The 14,760-nt window shown below is 38.8% G+C and overlaps 1 protein-coding gene across 1 annotated transcript in view; it reads left to right on the forward strand.

Moving 5' to 3' along the window:
* Positions 1-10,242, forward strand: part of MMP2 (matrix metallopeptidase 2) — a 33,168-nt gene extending 22,926 nt beyond the window's left edge. Inside the window, exons 10-13 of the mRNA XM_071756949.1 lie at positions 2,522-2,658; positions 4,180-4,339; positions 7,916-8,025; positions 9,226-10,242. Of these exons, the coding sequence (XP_071613050.1) occupies positions 2,522-2,658; positions 4,180-4,339; positions 7,916-8,025; positions 9,226-9,329 (511 nt within the window). The 3' untranslated portion in view covers positions 9,330-10,242. The remainder of the gene's footprint in view (positions 1-2,521; positions 2,659-4,179; positions 4,340-7,915; positions 8,026-9,225) is intronic.
* Positions 10,243-14,760: the final 4,518 nt, after the last annotated feature.

The following is a 14,760-nucleotide window of genomic DNA, read 5'->3' on the forward strand; positions in this document are numbered from 1 at the left end:
TGGTCAAGGAACTATGCAAAGACCAAAACAATCTGTTCCAAGTGACTCATTCTTTATCTAACAGGCAGCTAATGCAGACCATTGTTGAATTGTTTTGCTCTGGCATGGCTTTGCCTGTCAGTCTTACAGCTTTCCAAACATCAGGCAAGCAGCACTATGACTCATTTTTGGAATTCAAACCCCAAATATCTATCACATATCATGTGGCTTCTATGATTCACGAAATGACCGTAGCATCCAACTGTCACATTACACAGGCATAAAGAGTAAATAGCAAAAATTAGGTCAGATCAGATGAATTATTTCATGAAAGTGTCTTCCCTTCCTCTCTCAAATCACATCTCAAACCAAGGAAATAAAAGGCAATTAAAGGAGGGACTGTTGGCCAGACAAAACAGCTGAGCCTTTCCACTGGGCACCGAGTCCTCCAAGTAAACAGAGTGCCCAGTACAACATTTACACAGATGTTTTTGTTCTGAAAGTGAGTAAAAATTCAAACTTCTGAGCTTTCCCAAGACATTAAGAGAGATCCCTTGATTTGCTCCCTTTACATAACCGCATGCAATAATAATAATCCAAATCTTAATTATGTTAAAGTACAATGTAAAATGCTTACTGTAACAATGCATTAAACCTGTCTCTAAACACAGTATTACAATTTAACCAGAATGAGTTAAAACATTTTAACAAGTCTGAAGCAAAATAAGCAAAGACAAGTTTGAATTTCAGTTTCCTCAATAAGATGAGTAGAAATTAAAACACCACATACCCAATTCAGAAACAAAAGAAAATACAGCTTTGGCATAGTTTTCCTTTCCACAAGAAAATCTCACTATTTTAACAAGTCCCTTGAAATGTGTGATTAATAAAAACCTGGTGTTTAGGTCTCTCCTGGCTCTGGAAAGTTTAGAATTCACATAGATAGAAATTATTAGTGCTGACTCAACCACAAATCAACTCCAAATTTGATAGAGAATTCTGTAACTGGGATTTTTAAAGGAACTACTTTTATAAATGCAGTGTTGGAAAGGTTTGTTATATGGGTTCCCATTCCATATCACATTGGTTCCACTTTACTGCCTAAAAAAAGAGGTGCATTAAATAACTGTTATTACCTTTTACATGTTACATATATGTTTAAACACTGTCATTGGCAAGAGTAATTAACTAAATATCTTTTTCCTTGGCTCTTTAACATGAACATTATGAATTATGCTCAGAGAGATACTTAACATGTATGAAATTATCCATGTTTGCAAAGTGAAAGTAATTTAACATATTGCTATCTAAATTACTGTTACTATATGTCAGGTTAAATTACTATGTATTTGTAACTAAGAGACAAAGAAATGATGCATTTGTGAGCTGTACTCTTCCTCATAGCAAACACTCCAGATTACCATAATTCAGGGTGTGGCATTAATACATATTTCAAAATGTGGTTTTTTTATTTTCTTTTGGGCTTTTTTGTCCTAGAAATCTCTGTTCCCAGTCAGACTTCTGGTGATAAAAACGTAACAATTTTTAAAATTATTTTAGGGTTGCTCGCCCTAGTTCTAGGCAAAAGAAAAACTTAGTTTCAGATCCTCAATTTCTCAAATGTATAATGCTTCTAGATAGGAGCAGGTAATTGCTATTTATACTGTGCCAAAAAATAAGATCCCAGTAGAAACTTGAGCTTCAGCAAGCACAACCATGGTAAAAGCTGTTTGACCTGAGGATTTAATAGTTGTAGCTTGGTGCAAGAGCAGTTCCACCAGCCTGCTGGATTTTCATTTTATAACCATGGCAAAACTTCTGTTCTGTGGGGAAAGTAGTCAATAGTTCTATGGAGGAGGAAATAGCATAGCAGGTACCCTTTTTCATACCAAAAGCCCTTAGCACAAAGCTCTGCTATTTAAAGATAATTACAGCTTTTTAAAGCTTAAATCAAATTATGATCCTACCTATACATAAAATAGCCAATAAATTACCCTCTGCATTTCTCTAATGAACATTTTTAGTGCTAGCAGTTTCTTTTACAGCCAAGCTCACTTCCAAACAGTTTGATATACTGTTATTAGATTTGAACCTTTAGCCACTACAGTAGTAATTGCAGGAGCAATTCACAGAATACAAATATCTGCTTTTGTCAAAAGCTCAGCCATCTGCTCCACTCACAGCAGCAGGAAAGCTCTGCTAGTTTAAATGCCTTGTAAATTAATTTATTTGTAGACTCGAAGCACAAAATACATTTTGCCCCGGAGCAAAAAGCAACAGGAACTCTAAAACAATCAGTGCCATCGGTGCAAGAAATTTCACCAGCATTCCAGCATGCAGCATTCTAGCAACATGTTTCTAAATGAATGATTTGGCTTTTGAGTCACTGGAAGAGAAGAGTTTAAGTGTGGGCTGCTGCTAAGATGCATGTGGGCCCGTGTGCACATGCACGCCTATTGTGGCCTTTGCCAGAAATTATGAGAACCAGATGTGAGGCTGAATCAGTTCATTGTAAACCTTGTACAATTTCTCTTCTGCACAGATTCATGTGGAGGACTGTAAACCCCCGAGGAAAACCCACAGGTCCTCTTCTTGTTGCTACATTCTGGCCTGATCTGCCAGAGAAAATCGATGCCGTGTACGAGGCCCCTCAGGACGAGAAGGCTGTGTTTTTTTCAGGTATTTGGTTTAAGTTCTAAAATGTAAATAGCTATCTGCAAACTTGAATTCAAGCTCGGTCTCCCCCAAATTGTAACAGTGTCAGGCAATGACCTGTCTAAGAGCCAGCATAGGAAACAGGCATGGGTTACAGATCTCTAACACCCCATCCTGAGGATTTTAGAAAGATCTGGATCTGAAAGATTTTAAACAGCATTCAGCCTCCATTACAACAAAGGGAAGCTATGGGCTCTTCGTAAGATAAATTCAGCAATAAGGAAGATCAAATGAGTCAGTAATTCATGAAAAAAAGGAAAAAGCAGCAACAGTGAGAGCTCCCTTTCATCCCTCACTGATCCATCTTCTCTTTACTCTCACTTTAAGGTATTGTCTGTGTACATGTTGCTGCAGAAGATCAGACCTGTTCTCCCCTCATGCCCTTCCTTGTCTCCTCATCTTTTGCCAAAGACTGACTTTCACATATCAGCTTTGGTGGCTAACCAGGCAGAGGACACAGGTGTCCATGCTGGCTGCCTCCATGGGAGAGGAGGAGGAGAGGAAGCACCACCCTGTCCATCCCCAGTCACTCATGGGGTTCAGTTGTAGTGGCCAAACCAGCAGAGCTGCAAGGCTGTTTTCAACATGAAAGCCTGAGCCAGCAAAAACTGGGCTCCAGTATCTACTAAAAACATGACTAAACATCTCCAGTCATGTAAAAAACCATATGGCTGATGTTGCTGTACATTTTCTGTACAGGACGGGGAAAAAAAGTAATGATAATCGGTTCCACATGTCTCAAATGCCATTTGCTTTAGGGGGAAAAAAGCTTAAAAAAAAGTTCTATTTCAGGTAAGCCAAAAGAGTTCACATATACTATATTTAATCCTGTTACATCTAAACCTCTCCCCCTCTCTTTATAATTTTGAGGAAAATGTAAGTTAAAAAAAAAAAAAAAAAAAAAAAGGCAACCCACAAATAAGGGCTTCTTTAAAACCAACAAAGATTAGTTTGAAAATTAGGTGCAATGCAGCTATCTGAAAATACTAAGACCCACTAGTATATCGTGCATCTTACTAGTACATGTTTTGAGAGACATGAGAAAAGGCTGTATGAAAAGGACAACACAAACTGGAACTCTAGACAAAAGTGCAAACAGGAGCTTCTGCTTTTGACCTTCAGGTGCCTGTGCTTGGTTTCAGGCCATCTTCATGATACAAAAAATTACCAATATGAAGTATTTGTTTTAACATAACCTGAATTGTACTAAGACAGTGTCTTCCTCAAAGATGAGACAGCTAAGAAGAAGCAAGAGCATGCTCAGGTGATGTCTTTTGGGGAGAGGTAAGAAACAACTAAGAGGAAAAAGCAGAAACTGTAATTACAGTACAACTGCAGTTTAATCTAGTGCTTCACAGATGGTAAAGTCCTAGAAAGACCAGTACAGCTAGTGCAATAAGAAGTCACATAACAAAATATAGAAGAAATAGTCCTCTGTATCTGGTTAATAAAGTGCTTGTTTGCTTTGTTTTCTCCCCTACCTAGGAAATGAGTACTGGGTTTATTCAGCCAGTAACTTGGATAGGGGCTATCCAAAGAAACTCACCAGCCTGGGACTACCCCCTGATGTGCAACGTGTTGATGCAGCCTTTAACTGGGGCAGAAACAAGAGGACATACATTTTTGCTGGAGACAGATACTGGAAGTAAGCTGCATGGAAGTGGTGGTGGTGGTGGTGGCACGCTGATAGCTGAGCTGGGTCTCTAGAGCTGAACACACACTGAGATTCAGGAGGCAGGAACCAAGCACAGGGGTTTCATCCTTGGAGAATACAAAATCGTCATGACAGCAGTGGTGAGCAAGTTGATGAACCAGGGAGTATGACTAGGAAAGTGCTCTAGAATAGCAGCAGGAAATTCAAGTGTATTGGAGAAAGCAGCTTGTAAGGGAAGAGGGTTTACCTGGCAGTCTACCAGGCTGCTCACCACTAAGAACCCATCCCTCAACCCCTACGTAACAGCAGCTGCCCCACTGTTAGGAGGGGCAAACTGTCCCTGCTTCCACAGCTCTGCTGGGAACCAACCCTGAAAGGAATTCCTTAAAAATGGGCTTATGTCCAGTCACTTGAGCCAAAGTCTGCCTTGGAAATTCTTTCACTAAACCATCAGGTTTGGAATCTCTGGATGTAAAAAAACCAGCAGTGTGACTAGCAAAGTGTGCTGGAGATGAGTATCAACCTTGACAGCAGCTGATGGACCATTCAGACGTGTGCTCTGCTAAAAGAGTGTGCACTGAGGAGAGCTGCACAAATCACAAGAAGTGTATCTGCTGGTACCATGGGAAAAACCTTCAAGTAATTTTGACTGTCATGCTCAGAGAAATTTTTGTTGCAAAGAACACCACATTTGGTATTTTACAAATGCATTTGCACTAAGGTTCCTGACTTAAAGACAACATAAGAAGCAAAATATGATGCAATGTAAGCAACCAGACTCAAGTGACCTGATATCATGGTCTGCCAAGTAAAGATCTTGGACTATTAAATTAGGAAGGAATATCCTTAAAATGTCTCAAGGCTATTTCTGTGGTAGAAATAAATATCCTAAATTACACCTAATGAAGAGTCTACTAATTGTATTTAATACAATTTAATTATCCTAGCTAGCAGGAAGATCTGGCACAACACATCATCTTAAAAAGCACTTCGGTGCTTTCAGGAACTTTGTGACTTATCTCCAATGCTGCCTATCAGAAAGGCATGAGAACAAAACTCACTCCTGCTTTCACCATCAGAGGTCTCTTCCAGGACCAAGACTTGACTTCAGGAATGCAGACATTACACAACAGCCTGAAAGTTGATTCATTAACTGCCAGTTTAGAGGAAAGTTAAACATCAGAAATACCCCCCAGAAATCTGAAAGATTCTCCAAGCTGTAAGGGTTCCTTCTGAGAGATGCTCTGTATAAAATACTAAAGGAGGTCTCAGCATAATTGAGTCAATTTTATGTGAACAGTAATTTCATGTTATGATCAAACTAGATGAGAGTCTTTATTATCTCCCAATGGCTGTGGATTCCTGTAAGTAAATAAAATAAACTTTCACAACTGCCACTTCATCACTTGATCATAACTTTCAATTACTTTGAGAAGAGTACTATTCTCCATCACCTAAAGAAAAACAAAACAAAACAAAACAAAACAACGACTTAAAAGCCAATGTTTTAGTATTGCATTGTAGAGATCATCTTAAACATTTGCAAGCAGTTCTAATACAGCCATTTGCACTACTTTGGATTCCTATAAAGCTACAGAGTTAGCAAAGCTGCTGGTCTCCTCTGTACCAACTACTGTTTTCATTAACTGTACTCCAGGGTTTCCAAGTAATTCATCACTCTAATCACAGACAATATTTCTATCGAAGTACCTTGTTAATTACAGTCACTGCAGAATACCTAATTTATAGTTAAGGAATCAAAGTAAGCTTAAGTGATTTCTGTCTGTGTAAAGAGAGCAGGCAGCTGACAGACTCTATATCCTTTAAGTATGTGGCTGTGTTATTTTATACAAGGACTTGGCCACGTGGAATCAAAATAGTTACATACTTCAGTCCTTCCTGTGCCATTATCACACTTACTTTAAATGGATTTTTTGGAAGCCTTCTCCTCAACCTCCTTCCAGCCCCAAGCTATTTTAGTGTTATTGTAACAAGATTGTTAAGCATATTTTGTAAGGGAGAGGAAGAGGAGCTGGCTCAAATTTTTCAGCTGAAGCTTTCAAGGTACCCAACAAAGTACTAGGTTTTACTTACACACCAAGGAAAAAATAGTGAGTAATTTAAATTAATCATTTAAATTGTTTTGACCAACTTACTGCTTATTTGTACTGGTGTAGCTGTGGATATAATCCAAGTCATCCCATACAACAATGGGGGAAATGTAACCCTAGATACATACAGATACGGATAAATAGAAAAAGAAACATAATAGAAACTTAAAATAAAAAATACAAATAAATGATGAAAATTATAAATAATAAATATTTTATTAATAGTCAATAAATAGAAACATAAATACTTAACTCCACTACTTAGTCAAAGATAACCTCTCTGAAGGCCACTGCCCCTGAAGAGGTGCTGCTAGGGTGACTGAGGCTTCACAGGCACTGTAAGCCTTGTTTAAACTGTACCCCATGGAACTGCTCCTCAGGACATCTCCATTCCTCCTGCTCAGCACTGACTCTCATCTATGAATTGGAAAAATGGGTAAACCAGGCCACAGCCTTGCTCCTTCCATCTTCACTCTCAAGGACTTTGTATGCCTGAGACATTTTTTCCTTGTATGTGGCAAAAGAGATCCTGGATTACTTGCTCACGGGCGTGTAAAACTGGCACAGATCTGGCTTTACATACAGCAGTGCAAAACACAGAGTAACTGAGACAACTCATCATCTGGAGATGTGGACACAGAGAGAACCACTCACATCTGAAGGACCCTGCAAACCAGATCATGCTTCCATGTGAATTCACATCCTCTGAGTTTTCCATCTTTAAAGCACAGACTGTGAAAGCCACTGTACTTTTGGGGTTTTCTCCCCTCAGAGAAAACCATGTATTTTTAACTCAGCATTTACTGTGTTTACCTGCTGGAAAGATCTCTTTTCTGTGGGAGATGGTTGCATTGGTGTCCCAGCACTTGAATAATAAAGGCAGTCTGGAGAAAGACAGGTATTACCTATCACAAACTGGATTTCTTCCTGAGCCTGAAAAATTACTGTCAGTGCCTTCAAGAGGGAGAAAAAGCTTGACTGTCCCTGTTAATCATAGCTGAGAGAGAGACTGTGTGAAAACAGTAAGGGCTTTTAATGAAATGTTAGGGAATGTAATTAGTAATTGAATAGCAACTCATCAGTTACATGGACTAAAAGTGTATCTCAAATAAGCTTTCAAAAAGATGGCCATTTCATATTAAAATCAGCTATCTTCAGATGTTGGCTGCTGCCAGAAGAAAGTTACCTTTCCTAGAATTATGTTCTAGGAAAAGCGTTTTCCTTAGAAAGTATATTTTCAGTTCAGCAAGAATTGCATTTCAAAAAGAAAAGGTGTAAAATTTCACAGGGTTTTAAAGGAGTCAGAAATGCTTATAATGAAACAATGCTACAATCTCAGTTATTATATTTCTGTTTGATGTTTTCTATAGTCACATTTGATAGGACTCCCTTTAAAATTATCTTAAATTTTAACATTAAATACAATTTTATAATGCAGCAATATAATTTCCTTCAGGTACAATGAAGAAAAGAAGAAAATGGAGCTCGCATCTCCTAAATTCATTGCTGATTCTTGGAATGGGGTTCCAGATAACCTTGATGCAGTCCTGGGTCTTAGTGACAGTGGTAAGCTGTAATTCTGATCTAAGTCAGTAATGAGCTCTCTTAGTTGTCTGCTATGAAACTTACTGGAGACTTTAATATGCTGTGGTCCATGAGAAAAAGCCAAATTGAGCCAAATTCCCATTTAGCTTTGCCAACTACTGTTTTGGGGGTTTTTTTGTCTCTTATTTTCCCATTTAATATCAGTTGATAAATACCCTACTAATCACTAATCACAGTTTAGACTTTTAAAAATTAAACATTTAGGGAACAAAACCTCTCCTGAATACTGTTATCCAAACAAATGAAGTAATGCTCAGTTTCAATCTGCTCCTACTCTCTGTCATCTACTTGCTTTATGCTGAACACTTTGCAAAGCTTAACAAGGCAAACCCCAGCTTATATTAGCATCTTCCCCCTTTTTCTTCCTTGCCTTATTTCTTTTTAAAAAATCTGTATACTGCCTTGCTTAAGTCTTGATGCATCTTACTGTTTCCCACTGCTATGCTGTACAGGTCTAGAAAGCTGCCATTCACATCAGACAGGAAATGGAGGGAAATAATCCATGATGCAGTCACTTTTATGTCAAGAGGTCCCCAAGGCTCAAGTCTGGGTTCATGCTGGTTTTACAATTTGGGCATGGGGAAAATTAGCTCTATGGAAAATTGCCTTGCTGGAGTAGTTTGAGATAGAGACTGTTACCCAACACCTGATGCCAGGATGTCCTAACACCAAAGGGCATGAACAGGAAAGTCCCTGTAGCTTGGAAATTTCCTGGCTTCTTCAAGGTCCATAGGTTCCTCAGGACCAGCATGCAGGCACAGTGGCTTTTCTGCATCATCCTGCTGTAGCACAGCCAGAACACGAGTGTGATCATGTCCTTCATCACAGGTACAAAAGGGCTGTATTTTGCCCCTTTATGTTTAGCCTCTCATCAGCTGCAGCTGAGAGCCTGGTCTGTGTTTTTAAGTGGCCTCATATTTTGCACAGATACTCATAAATGCTGGAAGTACTGCAGATATCACATGAGTCTTGACTCAAGTACATACTCAACATCTATTTTGCCAGAAAACATTTATTCCCAGAAAATTCTGGCTCACAAAATGGTAACCTGACTTCACTCTCCATTTAACAACTCCTCTCTTCTCACACAAGACAAAAAAATCTTTGATTGAGAATAATGTACTCCATAATCTGAGTATGTTTTCTTATTTATCTTCACAGGATACACCTACTTTTTCAAAGATCAGTACTATCTACAAATGGAAGACAAGAGTTTGAAGATTGTTAAAATTGGCAAGATAAATTCTGACTGGTTGGGTTGCTGAACTGTATGAGATATTAGTAACCAAATATTTACTTTTTTGTTATATGCCTTATCTGTAATTAGAAATAGATCTGAATGCTAATTACTGGACCAGTCTGGTACTGGCACCAAAACATTAAGTACCAGTACTGAACACATCAGATAATTTAAGAGTGTTTGCCTCCTCAGTATACAAAAGATGTTTACGTATATATTCTGGTACAATTTTTCAGTTTTCATGCTAGCCATAGTAATGCTAGTAACAAACCACCCGTAATTCTCTATTCTCCCAGTGTTTAAACAAAGCATTGAAACCCTGGAGACTGGATCATGCCCCTATGTTATACACATCCCAAAAAGGCTCAAATGAGATGTACCAGCAGTGCACTTTGATTTTTATTTTTTTAAATACGACTCTGTTATAAATAGATGGTTTATCTTGATGTTTTTCACCCTTTTGCGAGTTTGATCATTACTTCCACTTATTTACATAATAATACAGAAAGACTGTCAAAGGCACAGGTTGCCTCAGGATTTGATTTGTGTTGATGCATGATGGAATCATGGCAAGAAACTGTGTTAAAGTATTGTTTTAAAGTACTTTTTATTTTAATACCTTAGTTAAATTTAGCAATTTGCTTCATGCACTTTGTTACTGCTATATAACTTGTTTATATGGATGGAATGACTCAGATTATTGAAGTCAATGCGTTACACATAAAAGTCAAGTATTATTGTTTAACTTGTTTAATTTTTCTGTTCTTTAGAATACTGGGGGTTTGTTCAGTTAGGTTTTTTGCTTATGCATTGGGCAACAGAAAATGTTCTTTTCAGAATGTGAAGGAATGTTTCTCATTAAAAAAAATAACAGAAAAGAATGTCCCACACATGAAGAACCAACAAGACGAATAAAATCAAATTTCACTGTCAACACATCTCATGTCCAGGTTTTCTTGTATCATTTGAAATGAGAAATTCAGTAGTATGTTACAGTGAAATACCTGCCAAAGGAAAGGCCATATTACCCCAGTATGTAACTGCACCCTGGATTTATTTAGAAACCTAGGTTACCTCCTCTGTTAGTTGCAAGATGTAACTGCAGCAATTTACACCAGAGATGTATGGTCCCAGGCCTCTGCAAAGCCCATTGCCTTCTCAGAAAATTTGCCATGCCTATTATCTACTTCTTCTCCTTATCAGCAGGCTACCTCAACACAACCCAGACAGGCAGAGTCATTATAAACACAGCAGTATACATACCCTCTAGGGATTGTAAGCTTGACAAACAGGGATGTAAAACCTTACTCCTGCCCAGGAGATCTGACACCATTTGACCAAGGATCTTATCTGGCCTCATGAAGACAAAATGCCTCATGAGGCTGTGGACTGAGTGATGTAGGTGGTCAGCCCAGACCCTTCTCAGTGCATCCCTCACACTGAGTCTAAGAGTCAACTAATACCTGAACCAGTGACCACTGAGTTGCTTCTCATGTCCTCTACAATTTTATGTTTACTCTCAGTGCTTTCCTGTTCTAAACAGAGTTTTGTTACTATGGTATTCTGAGAAGATACAGCTTCTGAAGTGCTGACACTTGCCAAATCATCTTTCCATTGCATACCATCCAGATTTAACTCCTACTTTGGGAAGATTTTGGTTACTAAAGACAATTCTCACCCGGATGAACCAGTACTACTTTTACCTATGCCAAAAGAAAAGGTGGCTGTCTCCCCCTGAGCATCCTCATTCTTTTCAGAAATCACTGATCTCCTTCCCAACTAGTCAGGCACCAGAGTCAACAAAATAACATACACAACAGAGTAGCTGTAATTGCAAAATATTAGTGTTCCAGTTTGTACAGACACCTAATAACCCAAGATTTCAAAATCTATTGAGCATAAACATACTTCCTATACTAATGAAATTCCTATACTAATATTCTGCAGCTTTAATAACTGCCAAGAGTTCCTTTTGAGTGTTGCAATAATTTTCCTCTAGAGAATTTAAGCAACTCCAGTAACAATCCTCAAGATTCTTATGGTTTTGTGTCAATACTGCCCCAAACCACATGCTTGAGTGTCTGTATTTAATATGAAGAAAGACTTTGAAATACAGATATACTAGGGGAACACTTGCAACGGGCCTTTTCAGCTCTAAACTTGCTAAATCACACTTCTACTGATGACTGAAATAGTTTCCTTTTCATCTACAGCATACATATTTGTTTTGCAACACTGGCAAATCTACAAGTTTACCTCTGTAATAACACCATAATCCTACAAAACTCCACACATCTGGTGGGTTTAAGGAGTTCTGCTCAGCTCCTTGTTTTGTTCTTGCCTGTGTAAATCCATTCTCCAACGACTATAAGAAAAACAGAAATAAATGTCCTGTCCTTAAACCAACTCAGATTCTTTGCTTTCAGTGCCAGACGGGCAACCTTAAGCTTATCAGTTGTAAACACATCTGTTTCTGTTCATGAACTGTAATATTTGCCAGGTTATCCCCTGACAGAGATCAGATCAGCTGTAGGAATATTTGACCCTTCTCATTAACCTTTCACATTTGACCTGTGAAATGCCATAAAAGTCACAAAACATCCTAACATATTGCCTCTTGCTGGCAGCCACTTTTAAAACCTCACTGTTGGAACCTAGGAACAATCTGCTCCCCCTCCAGAGTATCACTTAGCCATGATGATGGAGAGGAACATTCATGTATTTTCTGCAGCTGGGGATGCTTTCCTTTTTTCCTATGGCCAAAACTGAAGAAATTTTAGATTTCCTCAGTGATTTTATACCTCTTCTTTCCTGTTTCTAGTGAGTTAACAATGAGATGGAAAGTCCTTGCCTGAGCAGCACTGCAGATCCACCTGTACCTGGCCACATCCCATGCTGATCTGTCCCACTGAGTTACTTTCCTGTGTCCCTTTGGACCTACCCCAACACTATGGACACAGTGATCCCTGAACTCTTGGCTGAACCAAATTACCTTCCCCAGGACTTTTCCTTTCACCTTTCCTGGGCACTGTGAGACTGTTTTCTTATCACTGAGGTCACTGCCCTGCCTTTCCTGCCCTCAAAATAATTATCCTAAAAAATTTTCAGAACTGATTTAAGAATTTAACCCACCTTCTTTACAGAGGAAGAAAAAAAGGCCACAAGCATAAGTGTGTGCCTTAGAGTCACGTGAAAACCACCAAAAAACCTCTATCAACCCCTTACCTAACTTTTTCTACAGTTTTATTAAAGTCAGGCTCACTGAGGACTCCCTGGGGTCAAGGTAGTTACATCCATGCTGCATGGGGGCTTCTTGCAACACAGGTGGAGATTGGACACCTTTGCTCCTAGAGCAGAAGGAAATTTTCCATCAGTGATGAGCAGCAGAGGCTGTATGCACCCAGCAGGGCAGGTCCAGTCCAGTGGAGTAAAGGGCAGTGGTTTGGTAACTGCTCTGTCACAATGCATAAAGGCAGCCAAGGCTATAATGAAATGCCATGGTTTAAATACTGAATAGGCACAGCAGCCTGAACTGTGAATCATGCTTAATTTTTGCCTAACACTTTGTATTTGTTAAAAAAACATTTTCTCCCTGTGATTTTGTCATGAATTTACAAAGCATGGGTTACCCATAAATTTAAGCAATTGACCATAATTGGCTTGTTCATTGAATAAATGAACAAATGAGGAAGCAGGTCCCAAAGGCCCATTCTGGACAATTTTTTTTCTATTTACAAACCCAGATATCCATGTTTTTAGAGGAAAGATTAGGGGAATGAACATTCATCTGCTTTTGGAAAAGAGGAAGGCAACAAATGAGCAGGCACTGGGCTCTGTGGGACTGCTGCAAATGCAGAGCTTTACATCTGCAAGAGGAAAGAGTCTGCTCCAGACTTGTTATGTAAAACACTCCTAAGTGTTGAGGTATTTCAGTGGAGGGAGCCACAGTAAAGATGAAAATGTAAAACCAGAACAAACCCCTCAACAACCAGCAACTCTGAGACTCTGGCAGAGAAACAGCAGACTTAAGCAGACCTGGAAGTGTCTCAAAAGCTGCCATCAAGGTTTCTGCATACCACTGGATGTGGTCTCTGAAAATTAAAACTAACATTATAGTCAGTACTGCTAAAATATATTAAATTTCTAGGACACACTGTCAGTTTCTAGTGTCCCTGAGAAAACTGTCCCTATTCAAAGGTTGCTACACACAGGCAGTGATGTTCTGAATTCACAGGGAACTTCTCTTTCATGAAGCTGAGTCTAGAGTCAAGGGAACACATTCTTTCTCAGGTATTTAAACTTTACATGTAAACAGCAGACCCAATACACCTTCCTGATCTCCCCCCAGAATATTTCATTCCTCATTACTCACTGCTGGCAGAACATAAAAGGTCTAAAACCATGCATGTTCAAGCATTCATCTAGGTGCTCATTTTTTTAATTAAGAGCATTTTTCATGTGTTGAACTAGCCCTAGTTTCTCTACTTAAAAAGTTAATGATTCACACTTTGTCTGTAAGCATACCATGAATCCTAACTAAATACTTGGCTATATATGTGCAAAGATTTCTCAAAGCCACCAAGGAATCCAGACCCCCATCTCCATAGCCCTTTCTCAGCACAAGAGCCCCATAGGAGAACCACCTTCCCACATTTCCTAATCAAAATTTTATGAGCAGAGACCCTTCTGGGGTTTCACACTCATTGTGTGAATACATTTTAGTTTTTAAAAAATGAAAAGTCACCCAGTGATTAGCAAACTATTAGGAATTTCTATTCTATTTTCTCACTGAGAAGATGCACGAGTAAAATTACACACAGCAGCTAAAGAAGCAGCTCCTAGAAACAAGGATGCTGTTTTACTCCCTGTATCTTTACAGAAGAGGGAGCTCCCTTGCTTGACAATGCTAAAATTTTTAAGAATCTTATTTAAATAACAGAGTATAATCTGAATAACTGTGGCATGAGCTGAGCTGCTGTAGACACCACACAGCACACAAAAAATGCCAAAGGAGCCTCTGCAGAAATTACAGTGGAAATAATATGACTAAAGCTCATGAGACTTACACAGTCCATTTTTCTCCTAAGTTTGGAAAGAGGATGCATCCCCTCTAGACTCCTGTCTGGAATCCCAAGGCAGGCATCCTATGCAGAAGAGAATTTATGAAATGTGGAGATACACAAGAAATGTTTCTGAAGTTCAGGAGAGAAAAGCCTCTGCAATGCCAAGAAATGGCTTTACATTAATTGACAGGTTTAAAGCATACCTAGGGAGAGTTATTGCAGTTGACAAAGCATTGTTTCTAGTTTGATTGTATTTCCAGAGTAAGCAAACAGTCTGTCATACACATGCATTTGAAAAGAAAAGGCAGTTCTGAAATACTTCACTTTAGGTAAGACTTTCAGATAAACTGTAGTATTGAGTCCAGTAACCAACCAAACAATGACACTTGCAGG

Source organism: Heliangelus exortis, chromosome 13 (assembly GCF_036169615.1).
Source record: "Heliangelus exortis chromosome 13, bHelExo1.hap1, whole genome shotgun sequence".
In the NCBI taxonomy this organism is placed as follows: Eukaryota; Metazoa; Chordata; class Aves; order Apodiformes; family Trochilidae; genus Heliangelus; species Heliangelus exortis.